Source organism: Bos javanicus, chromosome 4, assembly GCF_032452875.1.
Source record: "Bos javanicus breed banteng chromosome 4, ARS-OSU_banteng_1.0, whole genome shotgun sequence".
Lineage (NCBI taxonomy): Eukaryota > Metazoa > Chordata > Mammalia > Artiodactyla > Bovidae > Bos > Bos javanicus.
Window position 1 is genome coordinate 20,973,232 of NC_083871.1, and position 24,014 is coordinate 20,997,245.

At 35.3% G+C, this 24,014-nt stretch overlaps 1 protein-coding gene across 1 annotated transcript in view; it reads right to left on the reverse strand.

Moving 5' to 3' along the window:
* Positions 1-24,014, reverse strand: part of VWDE (von Willebrand factor D and EGF domains) — a 98,474-nt gene that overhangs the window by 16,239 nt on the left and 58,221 nt on the right. Inside the window, 3 exon segments of the mRNA XM_061415369.1 lie at positions 14,480-14,563; positions 20,261-20,364; positions 23,144-23,239. Coding sequence (XP_061271353.1) covers positions 14,480-14,563; positions 20,261-20,364; positions 23,144-23,239 — 284 coding nt within the window.

A 24,014-nucleotide genomic window follows, 5' to 3' on the forward strand; every position in this document is an offset into this window, starting at 1 on the left:
TATTTGCCAGAGGAATTTTTCTGGCTTCTTCACTTTGCCCATGCAGACTGGAATGCAGGTTAACTAGCGCTTGTCTCTCAGTCCCCCATAACATTCTTCAGACAATGACTACAGTAGTGGGAATTTGTAGATAAATACCACTGCCCCTTGGGCTTCCCTGGTGGTATAACGGTTAGAATCCACCTGCAGTACAGGAGATGCAGGAGTCATGGGATTGATCCCTGAGTCAGGAAGATCCCCTGGAGAAGGGCATGGCAACCCACTCCAGTATTCTTGCCTAGAGAATCCCATTGCAGGTTACAGTCCAAAGGGTCACAAAGAGGCAGATATGACTGAGTGCATACTCACCCACCACTGCCCTCTCAGAGTCTCTTTTCCTTTTTTCTTCTCTCTCTCTCTCTCTTTTTTCGTGGTGGCAGCATGCAAGGTCTTAGTTCCTCAACCAGGGATAGAACCCAAAACCCCTGCAGTGGAAACACGGAGTCTTAACCACTGGACTGCCAGGAAAATTCCTCATATTTTCAAAGAACAAGTTTGAACTGTGAATCCACTCTGTTAGATCAGGCTCCAGGTGACTGCAGTAGTAAATTTCTTAGTTAACTTTTCTTCGCTGTCTCATTTTTCCACTGAGCCTAAAGGTATTCATGGGTCCACCTCCCGGTAGACTACTAGCACTGAAATCCTTGTTTTAGGGTCTACTTGGGTTGAAGAAAAGTGAAATTAAATGCCAACAGGGTCCCATTGCTGGTGACAAATAGTGCCTGGGATTCTGTAGCATCACCAAGACTTTCATTTGTGGTGAACTGGGATGACATTCAGGTGGAAAGTGACGCGTGGGCTTATATAATATTACTAGCACTTGAGAGATACGAGATACATTATTATAAAGATTGTGAGGTTTGTTTGTGTTAATTGCCATTAAGTTATGGAAGGAAGAAAATGACAGCCTTACATCATCCAGTTCTTAAAGCAGTGCATAGTGGAACAACTCAAGAGTATTTAAAAGAACTTCACCTCCCATAATGGAGAAGCCAATGGCACCCTGCTCCAGCACTCTTGCCTGGAAAATCCCATGGATGGAAGAGCCTGGTGGGCTGCAGTCCATGGGGTCGCTAAGAGTCGGACATGACTGAGCAACTCCACTTTCACTTTTCACTTTAATGCATTAGAGAAGGAAATGGCAACCCACTCCAGTGTTCTTGCCTGGAGAATCCCAGGGACGGGAGCCTGGTGGGCTGCTGTCTATGGGGTCGCACAGAGTTAGACACGACTGAAGCGACTTAGCAGCAGCAGCACCTCCTATGAATCTATTTTGTGTCATTTCTTTCCATCGTGGTACTGAAAAAGCTCTAAAAAATACCAGTGGACAACCACACTAAAACTTAAAAGTTGTGATGATGATATACACAAGCCACAATAATGTGAAAGAAAAGATCCCATGTCAATCAATATGGCTAGCACAACACTCTTAACTTTACATCACCCATTATGAAGATGTAAAATAATCATTTCCTCTTCTGATGTAGAGTGAACTGTGTACACATAAAAATTTTTTGCAGCTTCTTTTTGCAATTGTCTACTCTAGGGTACTTTAGAACCTAGAAACAGCTTTTAGTTTTTGTCATTGATAGATAACACTTTGTACCTAAAAATTGTTGGTATTTATATTTTGTCCCTCTAATAAATAGTTCCCAGTCCCAGGGAGAACAGAATTCTTATAAAGTGATTTGTAATTTGACCTCAGAGTCTTTGTGACAAAAATCCTACATGCTTGTCAGATTTTAGTATGATGACAATAAGCCAACAATTTGCACTGGGTACCTGAGAATCCTGCCTCTTTTAAAAACCTATAACAACATTTGAATGAATAAAAGTTAATATGAGAATCACCTATATTTTTTCTTGTAAAAATTACAGCTAGTTTCTAGAAGTTACATAATATGTTTTCTGAAAAAAGAATGTGATACTCTAAAGATTAGCATTAATTTATCATAATAACCAAGTGCTTATTTAAAAAGTACTAATTTTAAAAAATCTTGTGTCGGTTTTAGTATAGTTAAAACGCTCTGCTGATTCCTTCATGAATCCGCGTGACATTTTCTGATCATCTCCTGTGTATGAGGCTAATGATTAAATAGAGTATGACACCACAGACATTGAAAATATGCACAAGGCTCTAGAAATGCAGATACTCAAGCTATCTGGAGGAGTAGTAAATTACTATTAAGAAAATAAAACTTGAGCCCAAATTAAAAGGCCTATAAAAGTTGGTCAGTGGTTTTTCAGTAGCTCAGCTGCAAGTATTAATAGTTCAGCCTGAGAGGATGGAGGAAGAGAGAAACCTGGAAAGGAAGGAGGACACCTGACTATTTGGACAAGATCTGAAGGAGGGCATACTACGTCAGAGAGCCTGCACTATCGGAGAGCCTTCATTCTCCTTTTCCTACTTTGGACAGTTCTGCCTGCCACGTCAGGAGTCTGGGTATTAGCCTTCCACAAGTTTCTAGGGCTTACCTGAAGATGTTTCATTCCCCCTATATTTGGATATTGAAATATGGGCAAACAGCTTCCACAAATTCTTGACTTTGATCCCAATGATTTCCTTATGATAACTGGCCTGAGAAATTCTTTCCTACCACTCCATTTTTTGGGCTACTTGCTAATAAAACCTAGCTTCTCTTCTACCCAAGGCATGATTTTGCCAACAGTTTTTCCCCCTCAAATGAAAATGGGTGAGAAATATATCATGTGTGATAGACACATTGTTCCTTTTGGTTTTATTCTCTTTTGAGTGGTTTAATAAATATATATATTAACTCCATTGTTTTGATTTAACTTAGAGTTATGTAATTAGCATTTTAGTTAATTGATTTTAAAAATGATATTAAAAGACTAGGTTTTAGCTTTTCCTCTTCCCTTCCATGAATAATTATAAATGTTAAAATAATTATAATGTTATAAATATGATATAGTTCATAATTATATATGGTATTCTATATTTATAATTAAATATTATTCCAGAGAAACTTATCCTTCTGTGATAATATTCAGTGCAAACAAAAATGTGAAAATAAGGCTATTCATATATTTCAAAACTAAATAGCAGTCATATTAGAATTTTTAACATGAAGATGCTACTCTGAAATGTGAAACTTAGCTGATTAGCAAAATGCAAGAAAACTTTTAAAGCTTAATAAAAAAGTCAACAAAAGCTCTTCTCAAATTAGAAAGCAAAGTGCAGATTAAAAAGAAAAAAGTCACAAGTTTCTGAAGAATTTTCTAGGACTTTGAAACTCAACTCATCAGATGGGACTTAAAAATACAGAACTTTGTATTAGAAGTAGATTTTTTTTCCCCCTGTAAATGGAAGGAACATCTGGGCAGACTCAAACAAAAACAGAATGCCACAATCAGCTTATAATACAAGCCAATTCAAATGGAAAGAGACGATTCTCAAAAAAGAAAACCCATTTTGAGAATAAAGGAACATACTCAAAACCTACAATTTATTCTTAATGACGTTTCATTTTTCATTTGCTGTATAGCAGCCTTCTACCCAAGGGGCAAAGATTGACAGACTATTCCTTAGTCCCTTAATTTTAGCTGTCCCCTAACTATGACTCTGGGGCTGGAATGCACAAGCAGAACAATAAATCAAAGGAACAAAGAACCTTTAAAACTATAAGGCAGAGGGGAGAAGGAAAGTATGCTGAAAAATTCCCTTTACATGCATCCTTAATAATTGATAAAAAGTATCTAGTTTGCTGAGTCTAGTTATACATTTTTCAAGACAGATACATTTGTTCATTGTTTTCCCTGTCTAACTTTCAGCAACACAGAGAGTGCTGTTTCACATTTCCTCTTTCATGTTTTACTCTATCAAGTTATATAGAGTTGGAATATGTTGGGTTTGGTTTTATAAGTATTCATATTTGCCAAGTCCTCAGCACTTCAAGACATAAAGTGTACACCTTGTAGGTTAGAAGCAAACTTTCATTTAAATGTCATCTTTTATAAAGACATGTACACTGACGCTTTCCTCTTGAATTTAGGATTTCTCTTTAGATAAATGTAACACTCTCTGATTGCCAGGAGAAATATCAACAACCTCAGATATGCAGATGACACCACCCTTATGGCAGAAAGTGAAGAGGAACTAAAAAGCCTCTTGATGAAAGTGAAAGAGGAAAGTGAAAAAGTTGGCTCAAAGCTCAACATTCAGAAAACGAAGATCATGGCATCTGGTCCCATCACTTCATGGCAAACAGATGGGGAAAAGTGGAAACAGTGTCAGACTTTATTTTGGGGGCTCCAAAATCATGGCAGATGGTGATTGCAGCCATGAAATTAAAAAACGCTCACTCCTTGGAAGGAAAGTTATGACCAACCTATATAGCATATTCAAAAGCAGAGACATTACTTTGCCAACAAAGGTCCGTCTAGTCAAGGCTATGGTTTTTCCAGTGGTCATGTATGGATGTGAGAGTTGGACTGTGAAGAAAGCTGAGCACCGAAGAATTGATGCTTTTGAACTATGGTGTTGGAGAAGACTCTTAAGAGTCCCTTGGACTGCAAGGAGATCCAACCAGTCCATCCTAAAGGAGATCAGTCCTGGGTGTTCATTGCAAGGACTGATGGTAAAGCTGAAACTCCAGCACTTTGGCCACCTCATGCGAAGAGTTGACTCATTGGAAAAGAGTCTGATGCTGGGAGGGATTGGGGGCAGGAGGAGAAGGGGAAGACAGAGGATGAGATGTGTGGATGGCATAAACTGACTCTATGAACATGAGTTTGAGTGAACTCCGGGAGTTGGTGATGGACAGGGAGGCCTGGCGTGCTGCGATTCATGAAGTCACAAAGAGTTAGACACGACTGAGCTACTGAACTGAACTGAACTGAGCACTCTCTGAGGCCAGATTTGTTTGCCACCTCCAAAACATGAAAAACAGTGCTTTCTAGACTCTTGAATTGTTAGAGACCAGATCTCGTTAGACTTTTTCCTGATTTAAGTGTTTTATAATTTAGTAGTTGAGCCGTGTTTTATATGTGCTGAAATATTATAGTTTCCTTTATACAGATAATAAAGTATCCTAGACCTAATAACTGCTGCTGCTGCTAAATCGCTTCAGTCGTGTCCGACTCTGTGCGACCCCATAGACGGCAGCCCAGCAGGCTCCCCCATCCCTGGGATTCTCCAGGCAAGAACACTGGAGTGGGTTGCCATTTCCTTCTCCAATGCATGAAAGTGAAAAGTGAAAGTAAAGTCGCTCAGTCGTGTCCGACTCTTAGTGACCCCATGGACTGCAACCTACCAGGCTCCTCTGCCCATGGGATTTTCCATGCAAGAGTACTGGAGTGGGGTGCCATTGCCTTCTCCAACCTAATAACTTGGTGCACAGATATCAAGACAAGCTGGTGTCATCCTAGTGTTCATAACTATTTTATTTCTGTCATTGTAGGATGGTTAAAAAGCACAGTTAGGTCAGATGGAATGCTCAAGAGTAAGCTGTGGATGGTTGTTGATCTTTGGAAGCTCAAAAATTATTAGAGGTGCTTTGTAGTGACCAAATTGACCTAGTTATTCACTGTTTCAAGAACCTTTGTTCAAGACTTTGACAGGTTAACATTAGTAAAATGATCATTGGATAGAACTGGGGAGTCTTGGTTAAGATTTCCTGCTACTAACTCAAAGTAGGGGTGTTGAGAATGAGAAAAGATGCTCTGGAAATGATATACACACGTGTCCACTGAACTTTTCAGGGAAACTGAAAATAAGTGTGGACTATGGCACTGCCCATTCTCAAGTTTATTATAAATTTAGCTAGTTAGGGAATGATTTTAAAATATAAATTGGGTGAAGAACTTTTGTGCCAATGCAGTGATTTTTGTGTACAGTATGTAAGTAGTTTCTTTAAGAATTGTTATTCTTAAATTTATAAGTTAACTCACAATCTCTCTATGTTATGTATGCCATTAATGTTGTAGTCAGATCAGATCAGATCAGATCAGTCTCTCAGTCATGTCTGACTCTTTTCAACCCCAGGAATCGCAGCACGCCAGGTCTCCCTGTCCATCACCAACTCCTGGAGTTCACCCAGACTCACGTCCATCAAGTCAGTAATGCCATCCAGCCATCTCATCCTCTGTTGTCCCCTTCTCCTCTTGCCCCCAATCCCTCCCAGCATCAGAGTCTTTTCCAATGAGTCAACTCTTCGCATGAGGTGGCCAAGGTACTGGAGTTTCAGCTTCAGCATCATTCCTTCCAAAGAAATCCCAGGGCTGATCTCCTTCAGAATGGACTGGTTGGATCTTCTTGCAGTCCAAGGGACTCTCAAGAGTCTTCTCCAACACCACAGTTCAAAAGCATCAATTCTTCGGCGCTCAGCCTTCTTCACAGTCCAACTCTCACATCCATACATGACCACAGGAAAAACTATAGCCTTGACTAGATGAAACTTTGTTGGCAAAGTAATGTATCTGCTTTTGAATATGCTGTCTAGGTTAGTCATAACGTTCCTTCCAAGGAGTAAGCATCTTTTAATTTCATGGCTGCAGTCACCATCTGCAGTGATTTTGGAGCCCCCCAAAATAAAGTCTGACACTGTTTCCACTTTTCCCCATCTATTTCCCATGAAGTGATGGGACCAGATGCCATGATCTTCGTTTTCTGAATGTTGAGCTTTAAGCCAACTTTTTTACTCTCCACTTTCACTTTCATCAAGAGGCTTTTTAGTTCCTCTTCACTTTCTGCCATAAGGGTGGTGTCATCTGCATATCTGAGGTTATTGATATTTCTCCCAGCAATCTTGAATGTTGTAGTAGTTGCATGTAAATAAGTAATAAAATATATGGAAAAGTAGCAAAGCATTTTTATGATTATCGTCTTTTATTTCAGATGGGAAAAAAAGATCATGTTAGCTCATAAATTCCTTTTGGCAGTTTTTAGTTTTTCCTTTTCTGAAAGCTTTACATCACATTATGCCAAATCTCTAAACATTTTTTTTTTCTTTCTTGTAATCAGATTCTCCATCTTCATTCAACAATTCCCATTCTGTTACCAGATGTGATACATCTAAAGAGAATTGCTCTGCTTCTCTTCTTTAGATTGGAAAAGGATTTGCTTATTTATCTTTAACATTCTTGAAGCAATTTCACATAAAGTACTTAGTGATTATGGGCATGGTAATATTTAGATGATGCAAAATGATTTGTTTTTCCTGGTTATTTTGGAATTGTCATGATTCAGAAGAAAGCAGTACAGTATTCGTTTAAGAAAAAATACCTTTTGTGCCTTTCATATACCAAGAATAAATCCCAGCTTCATAACGAAGTAAAATGTTAACTCTCTCAAAATGAAAGTGTTATGATAACACAGGGAGACAAGAGGGGACTCAGTACCTGACATCTCCTTCCTTTTCCTCCTGAACTTAGGTCTGCTACTGATGGCTCCCCTTGTACTGGCTCCACCAGAAACTATAGGGAAGGAGCCTAGGTGGGACACTGTAAAGATCAAGTGCACTGTACAGAGTCAGGCACAGAATGCCTAATCAGCAACACTTGCAGATGAAATAGCAGATTAGACAAAACCTAAAAGATAATTAGTGATTCAGAGATAGATCTGCAAAATTACCCAGCAGCACATAGAAGCAAGGATTTGGAAAATAGGAAAGATTAGTTAATTGACATTTAGACTGGAATGGACAGGTGCTTTACATTCCTAATGGGTGTCCTAGAGGAAAGAATACAAGTAATGGCAGTGGTGGCGGGCAATATTAAGGAGAGGATAATAAAAGTTATCATTATTCAGTAACAATAAAACACAGACATGGTATCAATTATGTACAAAGTACTGTTCACAGCACTTGACTTTCATTAACTAAGTTAATGCTTGTAACAACCTTATGAGTAGGTATTGGATGATTCCATAGATACAATAAATATAATACTTACTGAGCAGTATAAATTAAAAATAAAATGACATTTTGACACCTTGTAGTCAAACTACAGAACAAATAAAAAAAGAAGAATAGGATAAGAACCAGAATAAAACAGAGTAACAATAATTAGGTTGATAAGATAAATTTTAGAAACAGTGAAATAATAGTTTCAGTGAATAGAAGGAAAATAACCATAAAACCAGAATTAAGTATCCAGCACCACTATTTTCAAGTAAGAGGGAATCATAATAGTACTTTAACATAAAAATAGAATATTTACCATCAATAGAAATTTACTAAAGGAACTTGTAAATGAATGTGCTTTGGGAGAAAAAAGTTGATTCCAAAATGAAGGTCAAGAGGCAAGAAAGAATGGAAAGCAAATTAGTAAACACTTAACTAAATCAAATGTTGTCTTTATAAAAGTAATAATTTCTAAATTAGAATATAAAGGAAGATAAAATTAAACAATAGCATGTAACTTGGAAAGAGACTGACAGGAATTAAACTGTTGAAAAAGTTAAATTTTTTGAAATGAGAGTGAAGAGTGACTTATATTTTGTTTTTCAACTGCGAATTTCAAAGGCAATAATCATAAAGATCAAAATATATATTATGCCCAGGCCAGTTAAAGGGAAAAGAGGAAGCAAAATCCAAACAAATACAGCATCTCAATCAATCCAAAAGAAAGTATGAAAAGAGAAAAAATAGCAGAAGTGGAACACCTAGGAAAAACCAAAATGATAAGAAATAAGTCAAAATATTTGTAATTCATGATACACAATTTCTCCAATTAAAAGGCAAAATGACTAGTAGTAAAAAAAAAAAAAAAAAAAAATCAGCTTTGCATTGAATTCCAGAGGCACACATAAAACTTAAGGCTAGAGAAGCGTTGAAAGTACAGTAGAAAATGATTAGCCAGATAAATATATTTTTTCAGGAAAATTTAAATAAAGATGAGTAGCTTTCAAAATAATTTTTAGGTAACCTTTAATAACCATTCAGCAAAGAGCATTAGGGATAAATAAGTCACAACATATAGTGATTTACCAATAGTTCTATGTCAACTATTGCTGTCTGTGTAAAAGTATCAACTTGTTTAAACTACATTTAAATCCAACAGATAGATATTATTTATATTTCCTTTTTTTTTAGATGAGGAAATGAAGGGATGGAGGTTAAATAATTTGCTTCAGATCACGGCTTGTAAGGAATAAGATTAGGGTTCAAATGCAGAAGCCAGTTTGTCCCCAGAGTCCATCCACTTAACCAGTATGTTATGCCACCTAAGAAAAGGCCTGGTATACTAGAAACGTCTAGGCATCTAATTTAATGGCCTCAAGTATATAAAGGGAAATTTGATAAAATTACAAGAAGAACTAAGCCAATACAAAAAAGGAAAAAAAAATTTCAGTACCTTTCTAAATTATAGAAGATTAGGCAGATAATAAATTCACAAGATGAAGAATAGACAAAAAAAAAAAACAGTTTAAAGTTTGGATTTAACAGAAATTAATAAACTTTTTGCTCTGTATCAAAACTTTATAAAGGTAAGGATAAACATTTGTTATCTAACAAGTTATTCCAAAAAATGGTGACTCAGAAAACATGATTTTCTTATATCACATTACCTGTGGGTCAGGAATTCAGGTGTGGTTTAAGTGCTTTGGCTCATGGTGTCTTTTGAGGTTTCAGTCAGTATGATGGTGTCATCTCAAGGTTTGACCTGGGGATGATCCACTCAAAAATCACTCTTGTGGTTTTTATCAAGATTCAGTTCCTCCTGGGTTGTTGGCCTCCGCTCTTCCTGGGTTGGCTGGAGGCTTCCCTCAGTTCATTGCTATATAGGCCTTCTTATGGGCAAACTGGTAGCATGGTAACTGGCTTTTCTCAGAGATGAAGAGAGGGAAAATGAGAGTGGGAGAGAGAGAGAGAAGGGAAAGGGGATATGAAAGTAGGGAGAGAAGTTAGGTATCTTATAACCTAATTTTAGAAGTGATAGTCATTCCTTCTATCATATTCTGTTGGTTACAAATGAATCACTAAGTTCAGCATACCCTCAAAAGAAAGGGATCACATAAGGGTATTAGTATCAGGAAGTGGTGGTCATTGTCTTAAAGGTTGCCTGATATGGTGCTAGTGGTAAAGAACCCAGATGCCAATGCAGGAGACATAAGAGATGCAAGTTCAGTCCCTGAGTTGGGAAGATCCCCTGGAGGAGGGCATGGCAACCCACTCCAGAATTCTTACCTGGAGAATTCTATGGACAGAGGAGCCTGACAGGCTATAGTCCATGGAGTCTCAAAGAGTTGGACACGACTGAAGCGACTTAGCATGCATCTACAACACAGGTTATGAACACAAAATACAGGACAATAATTTGGAGTGGGGAGAAGCAAGATTATAAAAGGAGAACAGAAATAGGTGCAACTCTTTTGTCATTGGCATATTTCTGAATTGATTGAGTTGTAGGTGTCCATTTTGGTATTCTTTATCACTTCAGAGATACAGTGCCATTTTCTTTTGTATGTATCAAATATCACGTATTTTTTCAAAAGGAAAGATAGTCGTCATTTTCTGTAACAAACTTATAAGTAGAAAATATACTTTGTGGATTTTTGGTCCCATGAATTTAAGCACATGTAAGCTTTTTACTTGAATTATTCAAGTAGTAAACTCAAGTGTTTGCTATAAATGTGATCTCTAAATGTTAGAACTATTGCAAACAAAAGAACTTGGTTCCATCATTTTTATATGGAGGTTTTTTTTTTTTTTTTTCTGCCCACCCACTTGCCTGGTATTATCAGAAGACAGTTTGATAACAAGAATCAAGCTAATAACATTAGCTTATGACTGATTAGCTGTCCAGTTTGGCCTCAGCTGAAAATTCTGAGCAATTAATTTTAATCTTATGATAATACTCAGAGGACTGTAAACCATTCTCCTTAATTTAAATACAACAGTTTACAACTTTAATCCATATGCAATAATGAGTTAGGAAAATTTTTTACTCTGAAAAAAGTACCACAACTGAAATTTTCTAAAATAACATATTAAATTTTTAATTAATTTTAATTGCCCCTTTTCAGTTAAGATAAACTGCAGTCGTCCTTTGATTTTCAATTCATATTATTCTGAATGTCTCTTACTTGGTATTTCAAGAGAGCAGCATTGTTTGAAGCTAATTGAAGATTCTGCAAAAGTATACATTACAAAATTAAGATCACTAAAAAATTCTAAGCAGATGGTACAAATATATATAAGAAGTAATAAGTAACATCTATATAAATCATTCCTCAGCTCCTAATCATACTTTCTTAAGGTAACCAATTAAAAAAAAAGTATATGTCTTCATAGAAATTTTGTTATTAAAAACATATGTGCATGCAAACACATTTTAAAATGAGTGTAGTAGGATTGTCTGGAGAAGGCAATGGCACCCCACTCCAGTACTCTTGCCTGGAAAATCCCATGGATGGAGGAGCCTGGTAGGCTGCAGTCCATGGGGTTGCTAAGTGTCTGATATGACTGAGCGACTTCACTTTCACTTTTCACTTTCATGCATTGGAGAAGGAAATGGCAACCCACTCCAGTGTTCTTGCCTGGAGAATCCCAGGGACGGGGGAGCCTGGTGGGCTGCCGTCTATGGGGTCACACAGAATCAGACACAACTGAAGTGACTTAGCAGCAGCAGCAGTAGGATTGTCTAAAAGTTTGCCTTTTCATATTTTTCATTTAATATAACATAGCCATCTTTCAAAGATGTAAGATTAAGTTCTGCATGACTTACTGTTTCATATGGTCTATAGAAATTTCATAGCTGAATATGTAATAACTTTATTGATGTCACTTAAAATATTGTTATTCAAAGAGTAGTATATCAGAGGTTACTATTTAAAATTTTTATGTATTCTCTTAATTGGCTGTATCTCTCAAGATTTCCACTGACAGGTCCCGTTTTGTAGCACTGCTCTTAAAAGTGGATGTGATAATTCTTTAAATTTGGATCTCGATAAAATATTACAAATCTTGATTTTAATTTTCATTTAACTCAATTATAATTATATGTTAGCTAAAGTATTCATAACAATATGTCAATTTCAAGTCAAATGAACAGCTTAAAAATAACAGTTCATCTTAAATATTTTATCTATTTTAGCATTAAAAATTATAATATGGTAGTGTTAGAATGTTTACTCTTCTCTGACACTTCTGTGAATTATGATAAAGAATTTGCTTTTTGAAAAATAATGAGTAGCATCTTAATTAATTGCAATGTGGCTTTTACAAAGAGCTTGAGGCCTAATTAGTTAAAATCTCACATATGTATTTTCAGCACGAGAATTCTGTCAGAAGTTACACACTGCTTATCCATCATGGTTTCAACCATGCTTGTCAGTTTAGTTTTCCCTGAGGGATGGGGAATGAAACAACTCCCTTTCTAGCCAGTTGTCTCACTAGGTTAGTTAGGGCTGAGTAATATAGACTGGCAGAGCCTGTTATCAACCTGCCTGTATGGATTAATGAAGGAATTTTCTGTTTCAGTGGAAACTCAATAGATACTGGTTTGGAAGACTATCATGATGTTCAAACAATTAGAAACAGGACATTTCTCTTAATCATTTGGTTTAACAGCGACTGGAAGGTAAGGTCATCTAAGCAGAGCTGACAGGTAGTACAGTATGGGATCCTTGTTTTCTCATTTCAGGAGAAAAACACCTCAGTGCATCTCCTGGCAGCCCCCTCCTTTTCAATGTAAATCTAATATTGGAAACATTTTAGAATATATTATGCTTCAGGACTTTATCATTACCCATAAACTGCCTTCTGTCTGCTTTAACTCATTGCCCTTCTTGATTCCAACCATATGGCTCTAGAAAAATCCCACTCTTGCTCTGCAGAGCCAAGCACACAGCCGTATGCCAACCCTCAAAATGAGCAATTCAAGTTTTATTTCTGGTAAGGTCAATTTCCATTTCCTACAGCTGTTTCTTCTTTTCTGGGGAGAAAAAGAAAACTAAAATATTTTTCTATCACTCATGTGAGACATGATACAAACGCTATGAGAAGGTGCCCCAGTTTTTTTTTTTTTTTTTTTTATGAAGTTCTGCTACTGCTTTATGTTTTTTTCTTGGTTTGAACCATTCTACTCTTCTTTGCAGGCCACTGTGTAGAAAATGAAGGGGTCAGACTATCCATAGCATTTCTGATGCTTTATTTATTTCACTTGTAATGCTGCAGGCAGGGTGCATTGATGATGACTTTACACTGAAAATGGCTTGAATCTTTAATATGGGGAGATAGATTTCAGGTCAGCTCCAAAGGAAGAATTGACTGTTGTCACAAAAAAGAATTTGAAAAAAAGTCCTGCTTATTTCTGGAGTCCTCAGAAATTGCAAGTCATCAATGAGAGTGCATCAGCAGAGGACACTGATATGGCAACAAAGGGGTTGCTTCATAGATGAAGCACCTTGAAGCTGCCGTCTCCATAAACTAACCTAGGGGATATCATCAAGATCGTCCTTAGAAAAGAATGGCAGGTCTTTTTTTTAAATTTATTTATTTTAATTGGAGGCTAATTACTTTACAATATTGTAGTGGTTTTTGCCAAACATTGACAGGTCTTGATGGCTAAAAACACAGCTTGGAGGCATGGAAACACAAACTCTAAGAATTTCCTTTGATTCATAATCAGAGCCCTCAACCAAGAGAGAACATCTCAGCTCAGGCAGAATTGAACCAAAGCAGTAAAGAAAATGCAGATGAAGATCTCAAGATCTTAGAATGAGAATCAAAACTAGATCCTAACAGTATCTCTTGGTCACATTAGCAAGGGCCACAGTTACTTGGTGAGCAAGATTTAAGTTTGATATCAGAGTCTACTATATATATGTATAGTATATGATCTATTTATCTTTCTGCCTATCTGAGGGAGTTGGGAAATAAAGTGGAATTACTTTCACTGTACTGTTTTTGTCCAGTAAGTCTTAATACTTTTCTCAAGTTTCTAGTCTCTCAAGTCAAAGACTTTCCAGGTATTGTCATATGTAAGACATATAGCTGGGGGGAACCTGCTTACTTCAGATAAAATTATAGTGCCAAGAAGGAGTATATTCAGAAAACCATCATCCTTTACAAAGCCTTTTTTTCTCTCAGGGTGTACCACATATGGGACTTATGATTATTTGTCAATAATAGGAGAAAACATTATAACTTTGAAATACCTGAAAGTACTGACTATTTGCATTTCTAGACTTTTCCAAGTTCAATGTACATATGAAAAACAAAGGTTTTCTGCTTACCCTAATAATTCTCACAGCAATTTAAATCATATAGATGGTCACTAAATCTTCAAATGCAATTTATCCTTTACTAGCACAATGGGAATTGTTAACTGCAGTCAGCCAAGTGGCTGAAATTATTGATTAATCACCAGGTGTAACAGATGTCTAGGTCACAAGAAAGACCGATACTGTGTTAGCAAAGAAATTTATTTTTGAAAGATATCATGTCTGCATTAAATGTTTAATAAGCTGTCTTACCCAGTGGTCGTCTTGCATTGCGTGTATGGTATCTGGGAACTGAGGATCTAGCACCATCTGCAGGTGAAACTCTGCTAATTCCATCTGGCAGTTACAACATTTTTAAAAGATTGACAGCTGAGGTTAGTTGGTTTTCACATTGATGGACAAGACTGTCCTCAATTTTAAATAACTGTATGCCAGAGTTGATTGAAAATTTACATCCCCTTATTTTATCTTGCTTTTGACTCACATATTGTTTAATCAGTGCTTTTTAAAAGTAAACTCTTTAGTCAGAAACAAGAAACACCAATATACAATAATCATTGGAAAACCTAAAACCCAAATAGAGGAGTCTGTCATCTTTTCCTCAGCCTAGTGGTTCCACTAATTCATTTTTAGCAACATATAATAACACTCATATTGGGCATTTATTAGGTGACATTGTGAAAAATTATTTATAATTATCTCATTTTAAATTAAAAATTATCCACTAATCTCTGAAATGAGAATTATTTATCCCTATCTTACAAATGAAGGAATTAAATATAGAAGCTCTTTGTGCAAGGCCACATAACTGGGAAAAGATGGCATGAAGATTTGGGGTTGAATTAAAACCCAGGTCTCCCCAATTCTAGAGGGTCAAAGAAAGGTTAAGAATATTTGATAATTCATATATTTCATTTAAATGTTAACACGAATAAACACAAAATAGCCAAGCATATTAAACAATGTTTAAGATCAGAATTCATTTTTGGAAGATAACATAAACACTGGAACTTACACATGTTGAAGTACTTTTGCCTAAATTCTCAAACACATTATTTTCAAAATATTCTCCAAATAGATTTTGGATAAAAGATTTTTCAAGTTAATAGATGTGAAAATATAACCAAGAAATAAGAAAAACTTAAATTACTTCTCCATAAATTTATCAAATTACTTGCTTTTCAAAGTTCACATTATATTTCTGAAAATTACTTCTATTTGCATGAGTCATTAGCTTTCATAAGGAATGCTTTTATATAAAATCTGTAAGCTGTAAACCATAGCATTTCTTCATTATTAGCCTATATGGGTCCATTAAATCTATTATAAATGCATAGTCTACTGATTAATATTTTAATTGCAGCTTGAGAGTCTTGGTGTGGATCTAGAAAATGTTTATAAAGATTTTAAAATCCTGGTTTAGACATTTCAGGATAAATACTTGAGCTATTATAACTTTTTAACTATAAAAAATATACATTGAAGATCAGCTTAGTAAGTTACTAATAAAATTGCAATACTGTATACTGAGCAAAGAAGGCAGAAGCAGATATAAAAATTATAGCTATTTCATTATGACAGCTTCTATAGGAATTTAATTCTAGTTATTAACTTTAAAAAATTATTCACTCTCATCTAAAGTACTTTTTTCTTTCTAGCACTTATTTTCACAACAGATTACAAATTTAACCACATATAAATTATTAAAGGTTTATTTTGCATTTGTATTTCTATATTATTGGTAATAAAATAAGACATAGTAAAACATGTTATATTCTCTTAAATGATTCTTTATCTTTCAGCAAATATGAAATGATAAAATCTCCTTAATTCTGACACTGAATGCATAGATTCTTATCAAAGTTAGGCAATAATTTTATTCTAACAATGTATTACTTTGTCTTGTAATTTTAGACATGGCCTAGGAATGCTTAGTCTTTCCATTTAAAAAAACAGAATGAGTTTTGTAAACTCATATGATTTAATAGGCATGTTCAAATTAAAATAAAATGTTTTTTGAAAAAGATAATGAAGTTTGAGGTCAAATATAATAGAGAAAAAGAAGTGTTATAACTCTAGTTAATGTATAATTATTTGCATCTCTGAAATAGAGCTTTCAGTTATTTATGTATTCTTTGTTGACATTCCCACTTCTTTAACAATCATGTCAATCTACTTTTCTTTTATGAAGTATTCAAATCTCTTTTGATATTTATAGGCGGATTTGATTTTGTGACAGTTTCTCTCATTTCTGCATCAAAATAGATGATGGTACCGAAAAGAATGGATGAATAAAGGACCTTTTCACAGAAAACACAGTGACCAAATGAGTCTTTTAAAACTCCAAACTCCATTATTTCTTCCCCGCTCTCCAGAAATGGTACACGTCAGAGCAGCAGAAAGAGTAGAGATGAAAAATAAACAGACCAAACTAAACATGGTTTTTTATCACTGAAAAGTAATAACTTTACCTCCAGAATATAGTCCAAAGGAGTAAGATGCAGAGCTTTCAATATGTCCCGTGTGAGCTCACTTTTGTTCCCTTGGCATCACTGTCACTTCCTCCTAAGGATAGGAGCACATTTTCCAGAACCCCTTCTCTGTGTGGTTCTGGGTTAGAGTTCACCAATGAAAAGAGCCTTCCAGAGAGTCAGAAGCTGGGCATGAATAGGAAGCCATTATTTCTTCAAAGGTGTTTGCTGTTAGATGCTTGGAATTAAAGTGACATCTTCATTCTCAATTTCTCTGACCTTCAGCAGCTGCTTTCCTGACCTCTTCCCTAGTCTCCCCCATCCCCACCAAGGCTCTTCCAGCAGTCCTGAGAGTTCCTAATTTTGCATTAACACTTTATATCTGGATACGTCAGATGCCTTCTGTGATGCTGACTGGTCCCAGATGATAAAGACACTGTCACAGTAAAGACAAGGAAAATATTCAGTTTATTAAATATTGTGACTGTCAAAAACATCATTTCAATATGTTAATAACAAATCACAAGTCAAAGTAAAAATTTGATTATCTGGATTTCTCCTTTCCTTTTCTCTAACAATGACAACTAAGACCAGTCTGTTTTTATTAGTTTCTTCAACCTTTAAAAGAGCTTTAAGAATGATGTTCAAATAAACTTCAAGTATTAATAATTAACTTCAACTTCTTCTGAATAAAAATGTCCGTTCTTATACTTGATATTACTCAATGGTATTTGACCTGCAGTAGAAAGAGGGAAATCAAGTTTCAGAGAATATTAGAAAACTAGGTAATTCTGACTCATTATTTGCTGCCTTCTTCCTCCTGACATAAAGCACTAGAGACTAAGAACTGCTCTCATAAAATTGAGATCTAATCAAGATCATATTTAAATGTCAAAATACTTGTGACTTAATGGAGCTTGCATACAATTATATATGATTCCATCTTGGTAAAGGGTTATATTCAAGAAATATCCATGCTCCATAAAACCAAATAAGTATTTTTATATTCTCTAGGAAAAGACTTTTGACATTCATGTATTGCAAAATTTCCTCTCAGGTCTCTTTGTCCATCCTTTTCTTTCTCCACCTCTCTCTATTCTTCTATTCAGTGTAACCACCAACAAACTTACATAGTGTTTTCTACATGCCAGGCACTGTTCTAGGTACTTCACATACTTTAACATATTTAATCCTATGACAACCCCATATAAGCTCCATATTACAGATGAAAACAATTAAGGCTCAGGGTGGGGTGTGATACCTTGCCCAAGGTCACAGAGCAAACAAGTGGCAGGGATGTAAGAAATACACTTGGCAGTTAGGCAGCAGGTTATGAAATCTCTCAAAGCTGTTCATCAAACTACCCTCTTTAGCACCTCCCTTCCCCATTTCCTCTTTCTCCATGTCTTCTTTCTAGCTAGTAATTCTTTGTTTCTTTCATTGAAATTCTAGCAACCCATAAGAGCTTGGGAGAGCAGGTTACAACACAGCAGGACATGTGGTCCTTGAGCTAACTCTTTTTGTTTCATTTGCCCCATGACCTCGTGTTTTTTCTTTCCTTAATATGGTTCCAGATGGATCTCAGAAACATAAATGGGGATGATGATCTGCTAGTAGTCATATGAGGAAGGATTTGGATAGTAAAGAAATACATAAAAATAGAACATAGAGAAGTAGTTTAGTATGTCAAAGTGGACTTGAAAGCTTTTGAGGTCATAGGGTTTTCTGTGCCATAAAAAAATCTCAAAGTATATTCAGACTGCCTTAACTTAAACTTTTATATTAAAATATTTATTTTTCTCAATAATAGCTGATCAAATACTCGGTAACTTTTGTTTTCTAGTTTTCAAACCATAATACTATTACGATCTTGTTTTTCTCAAAACGGAGATGAGGAACACCATGATGAGGAACTTCCATGAGGAACACCACTGCTAGGAGAAAGACATATATACATATCCACTTTGCCACCAAGCCAGTCTCATTCAGTATCTTCAGGAATAAAATTCCTTATCATTTTTCAAAATATAATATACGCCAGAGTACTCTGATATTCAAGACCCTTGGATTTTTTGAAGTGTTAAATAGCATATAATTGCTTTTTAAGAGGAAATCTAATAGATAGTAGCTCAGTTGATAAAAGAATCTGCCTGCAGTGCAGGAGACCCGGGTTCTATCCCTGGGTCGCGAAGATCCCCTGGAGAAGGAAATGGCAACCCACTCCAGTATTCTTGCTTGGAGAATCCCATGGACAGAGGAGCCTGGCAGGCTACAGTCTGTGGGGTCACAAGAGTCAGACACAAGTTAGCAACTAAACCAATAGATTAAGAAATTTTTGGAGAGTTCTGCTGCAATTGTGATTGTGTAGGAATCAGGACTGAAAAAATACCTTGGCTGGTGATATTTAGAAATTTAAAATTGGAGGCCTAAAAAATTCAATTTCATTTTACTAGTGCTGATACAATCATAGAAACTTTTAAAATAGATGTTTACATAGCACTGGCTTTATAGTTCACATGGGGGGGGGGTACAGCTTCAGAAACTGCAAGAAAGTCTTATTGCTTTCTTGATTTTCAAAATACAAAGAAATCCTAATTCTAATGATATGAAGAGTTTTTAAAATTGTTTTCCCTGAAATGGTTTTTTGGCAACCTGCTCCAGTTATTTTTGCCTGGAAAATCCCATGGACAGAGGAGCCTGGCAGGCTATAGTCCACAGAGTCACAAAGAGCAGGACACAACTGAACATACATCAAGTAAAAGAAGAGAGGGGCTTCCCAGGTGGTGCTAGTTTTTCAGAACCTGCCTACCAATGCAGAAGACACAAGAGATGTGAGTTGCATCCCTGAGTAGATGTGAGTTGCATCCCTGAGTAGATGTGAGTTGCATCCCTGAGTTGGGAAGGTCCCCTGGAGGTGGGCACGGCGACCCACTCCAGTATTCTTGCCTGAGAAACCTCATGGTCAGAGGAGCCTGGCAGGCTACAGTCCATGTTTGCAAAGAGCCAGACAGGACTGAAGTGACTTAGCATGCTTGCACGCAAATGAAGAGAGAGAACTATTATCAAGGAAAGGAATGAGGATATTCAATGCTTCAGTGGCATATGATCCGCTGAACATGTTTAGAAACACGCCTCCTCCCATCAGTGAAGTAGTGATTCCCTGATGTAAAGGTGGTAAAATTTTTTTAAAGGGTGAAGGTGGTCTTTTTAACTAGTATTTGACCAAATATAAATTACTGGTGTCGTAAATCTATATTGTGAGATACTTGCTCTCTTTCAGCTCTGGTGTCATGAAATATTATATAATGTTTGATGGTTGTTATCTACACACTGAAATTCCATAAGTGCACATGAAAATTCTACAAGATAACTCTATAATGACACAAAAATGATATGATTTCTAGTTTTAGAGGAAAACAGTAAAATCTTGTATATTTTCTATTTTAGAAGTAAAAGAACAAAAAGCATTAACAGGTATAAATTACTGTATCTATCAACTGAATATCCCAGTTGATGGCAGGTGTCAATATCTAATACAATCTTTGTTTAAACTGTAAAATACCTGTATTTTCTTTTCACATTTGACTCCAGAATATCCAGTGCGGCAAGAACATATGTTGGGGAGTACACATATGCCTCCATAAAGACACTTTTAATTGCAAATTGCTGTAATACACAAGTTTTTACAGTTACTGTCTTTTAACACAAATGCTTCAGACAATTCCAAAGGCCTGAAGCCATTCAGCAACTTGGCTATAAAACAGTCATAAGAATCAATGAATGACCAATTGCACTACTATATTTCTGCAACCAGTGTGCAATACAACACAACAGTTTTACTATTTCATAAAGATATCAATATTATTAAAGCAAACATTTTCATTGGCTATATTTTAAAGTATTTAAAACAGATCTTTTTGTTTTCTAGAGAGGAGATTCAAATCAGCATTCATAATTTGCTTTTTAGTAAAACTTTTTTAGCAAAAATTTAAAAGGGGCAACTCAGTACTGACCAACATATGGAAAAACAGACAATTTTATGTACTACTAATGGAAGTTTTATGTACTCCTGATGGAAGGCTTCCCTGGTGGCTCAGAGATTTAAAGTGTCTGCCTCCAATATCGGAGACCAGGGTTCGATCCCTGGGTTGGCAAGATCCCCTGGAGAAGGGAATGGCAACCCACTCCAGTATTCTTGCCTAGAGAATCCCATGGACAGAGAAGCCTGGTAGGCTACAGTCCATGGGGTCACAAAGAGTCAGACACAACTGAGCAACTTCACTTCAGTGGAAGTTTAATGTGAAACCACTCTATTGGAAGCTTCCTAAAGATTTTCATATTATCTCTACTAGAAATTTCTTCTTTAAAATCTCTTCCTATGCAGCTTTAAAATACCTATATCTATTTCAATATCTGTTTATCTTTTGTCTTTTTTTTCCTCCATCATTTACCTACCTACCCACCTATAGAGAAAAATTCTTATAATAGTAGCAGTTTGTAAATAACAGAAATGTTCAACATGAGAGGAAAGGTCAAGTGAATTATAGTATTTATATTATGGAATTTAATATATCATTTAAAATTATGTTTCTAAGGACTCTGAAACACTTTTAAGTAATACTGACTAAATATAGGCATGATGTAAAATTATATACAATACAGTTATTTTTCACGGGAGAAGTATCTGTTTAAATAGTTCATATTTGAAGCTTGCATATATAAGAATAATACTCCCTCTAGTATAAATGCAACATTGAAAGATATGTTTTTATCAGAGCTATTGTGTACAGCTGAGCAGGTTGTGTAAAGGATGAGGTTCCACAGCTAACTAAACACTGTTCATATCACAGACATCATAGACTTAATATTTATTACAACAATTTTTCCAAAAGATGGCAGTAAAACAACTTGTATAAATAACATCATCAGTATTTAGACAGTTTCCAGATAGAAGTAAAGCATTTTTGAGGAAGGGGACTTTTAAAAACTCACACAGAAGCTACAAGGTGCAAAAACAGGGTGCACATCTTCAGACTGTGCTCAAGTACCTGAGTTCACAAGCACTGGAGCATATTTTCACATTCCCGTGCTTTTAGCATCTCATCATTCTCTCATGGTCCACACAGCCCCTCCCAGAATGAGTAGGCCAAATCGAGTGTTCCTTTTTATAGCAGTTTATCACATCTGACTTTCAATGTGAATTACTGATTTTTGAGCACATATTTCTTACATAAGTGCTAGCACTTAATGATTTCTTTGAAAATATTTTACTAGATTGAGAAGTGAGTAGTGATTAATAATAAAATAAACTCCAAGAGTCATAAAAATTATATGCAGAATCTCTGACAAATGGAAATGAGTGTGGTTCAAGCATACTGAAAAGCAGAGCAGGTATTTTTAGTAAAAAAATAGTCATTTTACAATTGTATAATTTCAGTTTATAATACATTTGCATTACCAGTTTTTATATTATGTAGTTATTGAACATTTGAAAGTACTTTGAGGAGATTTTCTGTTTTTCCCATTAAGTCAATATTTGTTCATATTTTAAGATGTATTTCAAGTTTACATAAATTTCAAAATTACATAAAATTTGATTTTTCTCTTTAGCATGAAATCCCATCTATGTAAAAATTTATGACTAAAAGTGGAAATAGCTAAGATGAGAAAATCAAGGAAGAAACTAGTTCTGGGTGAAGGAATTTGGAGAGATTTATTTTTTAAAAATTTTTCATATTTTGTCTGATTTCCATGATAGATATGTATCTACCCTATAATATAGAAAAATATTTAAACTATATATTAAAACCTTCTTCATCTAATTCCCCCTTGGAGGAAAGCAGTCAAAAGTTACAAACTTCTAGTTAAATAAGTACTGAGGATGAAATGTACAACATGATAAATACAATTAACACCACTGTACATTATATACAAAAGCTTATAAGAGAGTAAAAGTTCTCATCACAAGGGAAAGATACTTTTTTTTAAAAAATTCTTTAATATTGTACCTGTATGAGATGAATATTCACTAAACATTGTGGTAATCATTTCATGATATATGTAAGTAAAATCATTATGTTGTACACCTTATACAGTGCAGAATGTCAATTATATTGCAATAAAACTAGAAGAAAAAGAAAGAAAGATCTTTTAAAATGAAAAACAAAAAATTCTTAAGTCCACCTAAGAGGAATTCACTGACACCCCACAGATTATACTTTGGATCTTTCTAAGCTACACAAAACATTAATATAACATACCACACATTCCTTTTTAAATAGGTAGAGAAACGGATAAGACATCCCTCCATTTCTAAAACTTTAATGAATCAGCATACTGGGATTTATTTTTCTATATATATTTCTCTTAAAGCTATACTTTATTTAATAATTAGAATAGATTCAAATTCAGAACACAGAGTAGAAAGTGAGTTGTGTAGGCTTAGGTGTTTGACACTGTGCTCCTGCCCATGTGGTGGGACAATGGCATATGCTGGGAGTGATACATTCACCACCACTTTTACATTTCTGAAAGCAGATTGCTGCAAATGGAAAAATAAATAAGTTTAAAACTTAATTTACTAGTCAAATCCTACCATAAGCCACAACAATTTTCATTAAAGAAAAAAGAGAAACAGTTAAAACATCAATGATTAAAGAATTTTTCCCCTTACCTTTTTCCCATTGTTAGACTTTTATGGAAAAAATGAAACATTTGAATGAGAACTGCCATCATCTCAAGAACTAGATTGAAAGCAATAAAACCTCTCAGGAGGTTCTGAACTGGTCTGAGACAGGGCCAAGAAATCAGTAATTTTTTAAAAAACTTCCCCTGACTCCTACTTATAACTGAAACCAAGACTTAAATACATGTCATTTATCCTGGCAACTGTATTGGCTAGACTGGAAAATACAGGATACCCTGTACTTCTGCTAATTAGAAAGAAAGAGTTCAGAGGAACTGGCATTTTACTCTATTTTTAAAATATATATATTTTTTTTAATTAAGTGATTTATTTTGATACAAGGCAGAGGAGTTTGTTTGATGTTAACATTCCAAGAGACATTTATGGAAAACAGTTTTAAAGTTGAAACACTGATGCAACTGATGCTAACTGAATTTCCTAGGAAAGCTTATACATATTTTGTAATATGAAATTAGGACCTTTTGGATTTAGAAGTTTAGGCAAGTCCAGTAATAAACCAATGGAAGGAGAATTGCTTTGCACTGGGAAATGGAAGAAGAGTGAAATAAAAAAGATTAATTCTAAAAAAAAAAAAAAAGATAAATTCTAAAGTAGGACTAAATAAGAAAAA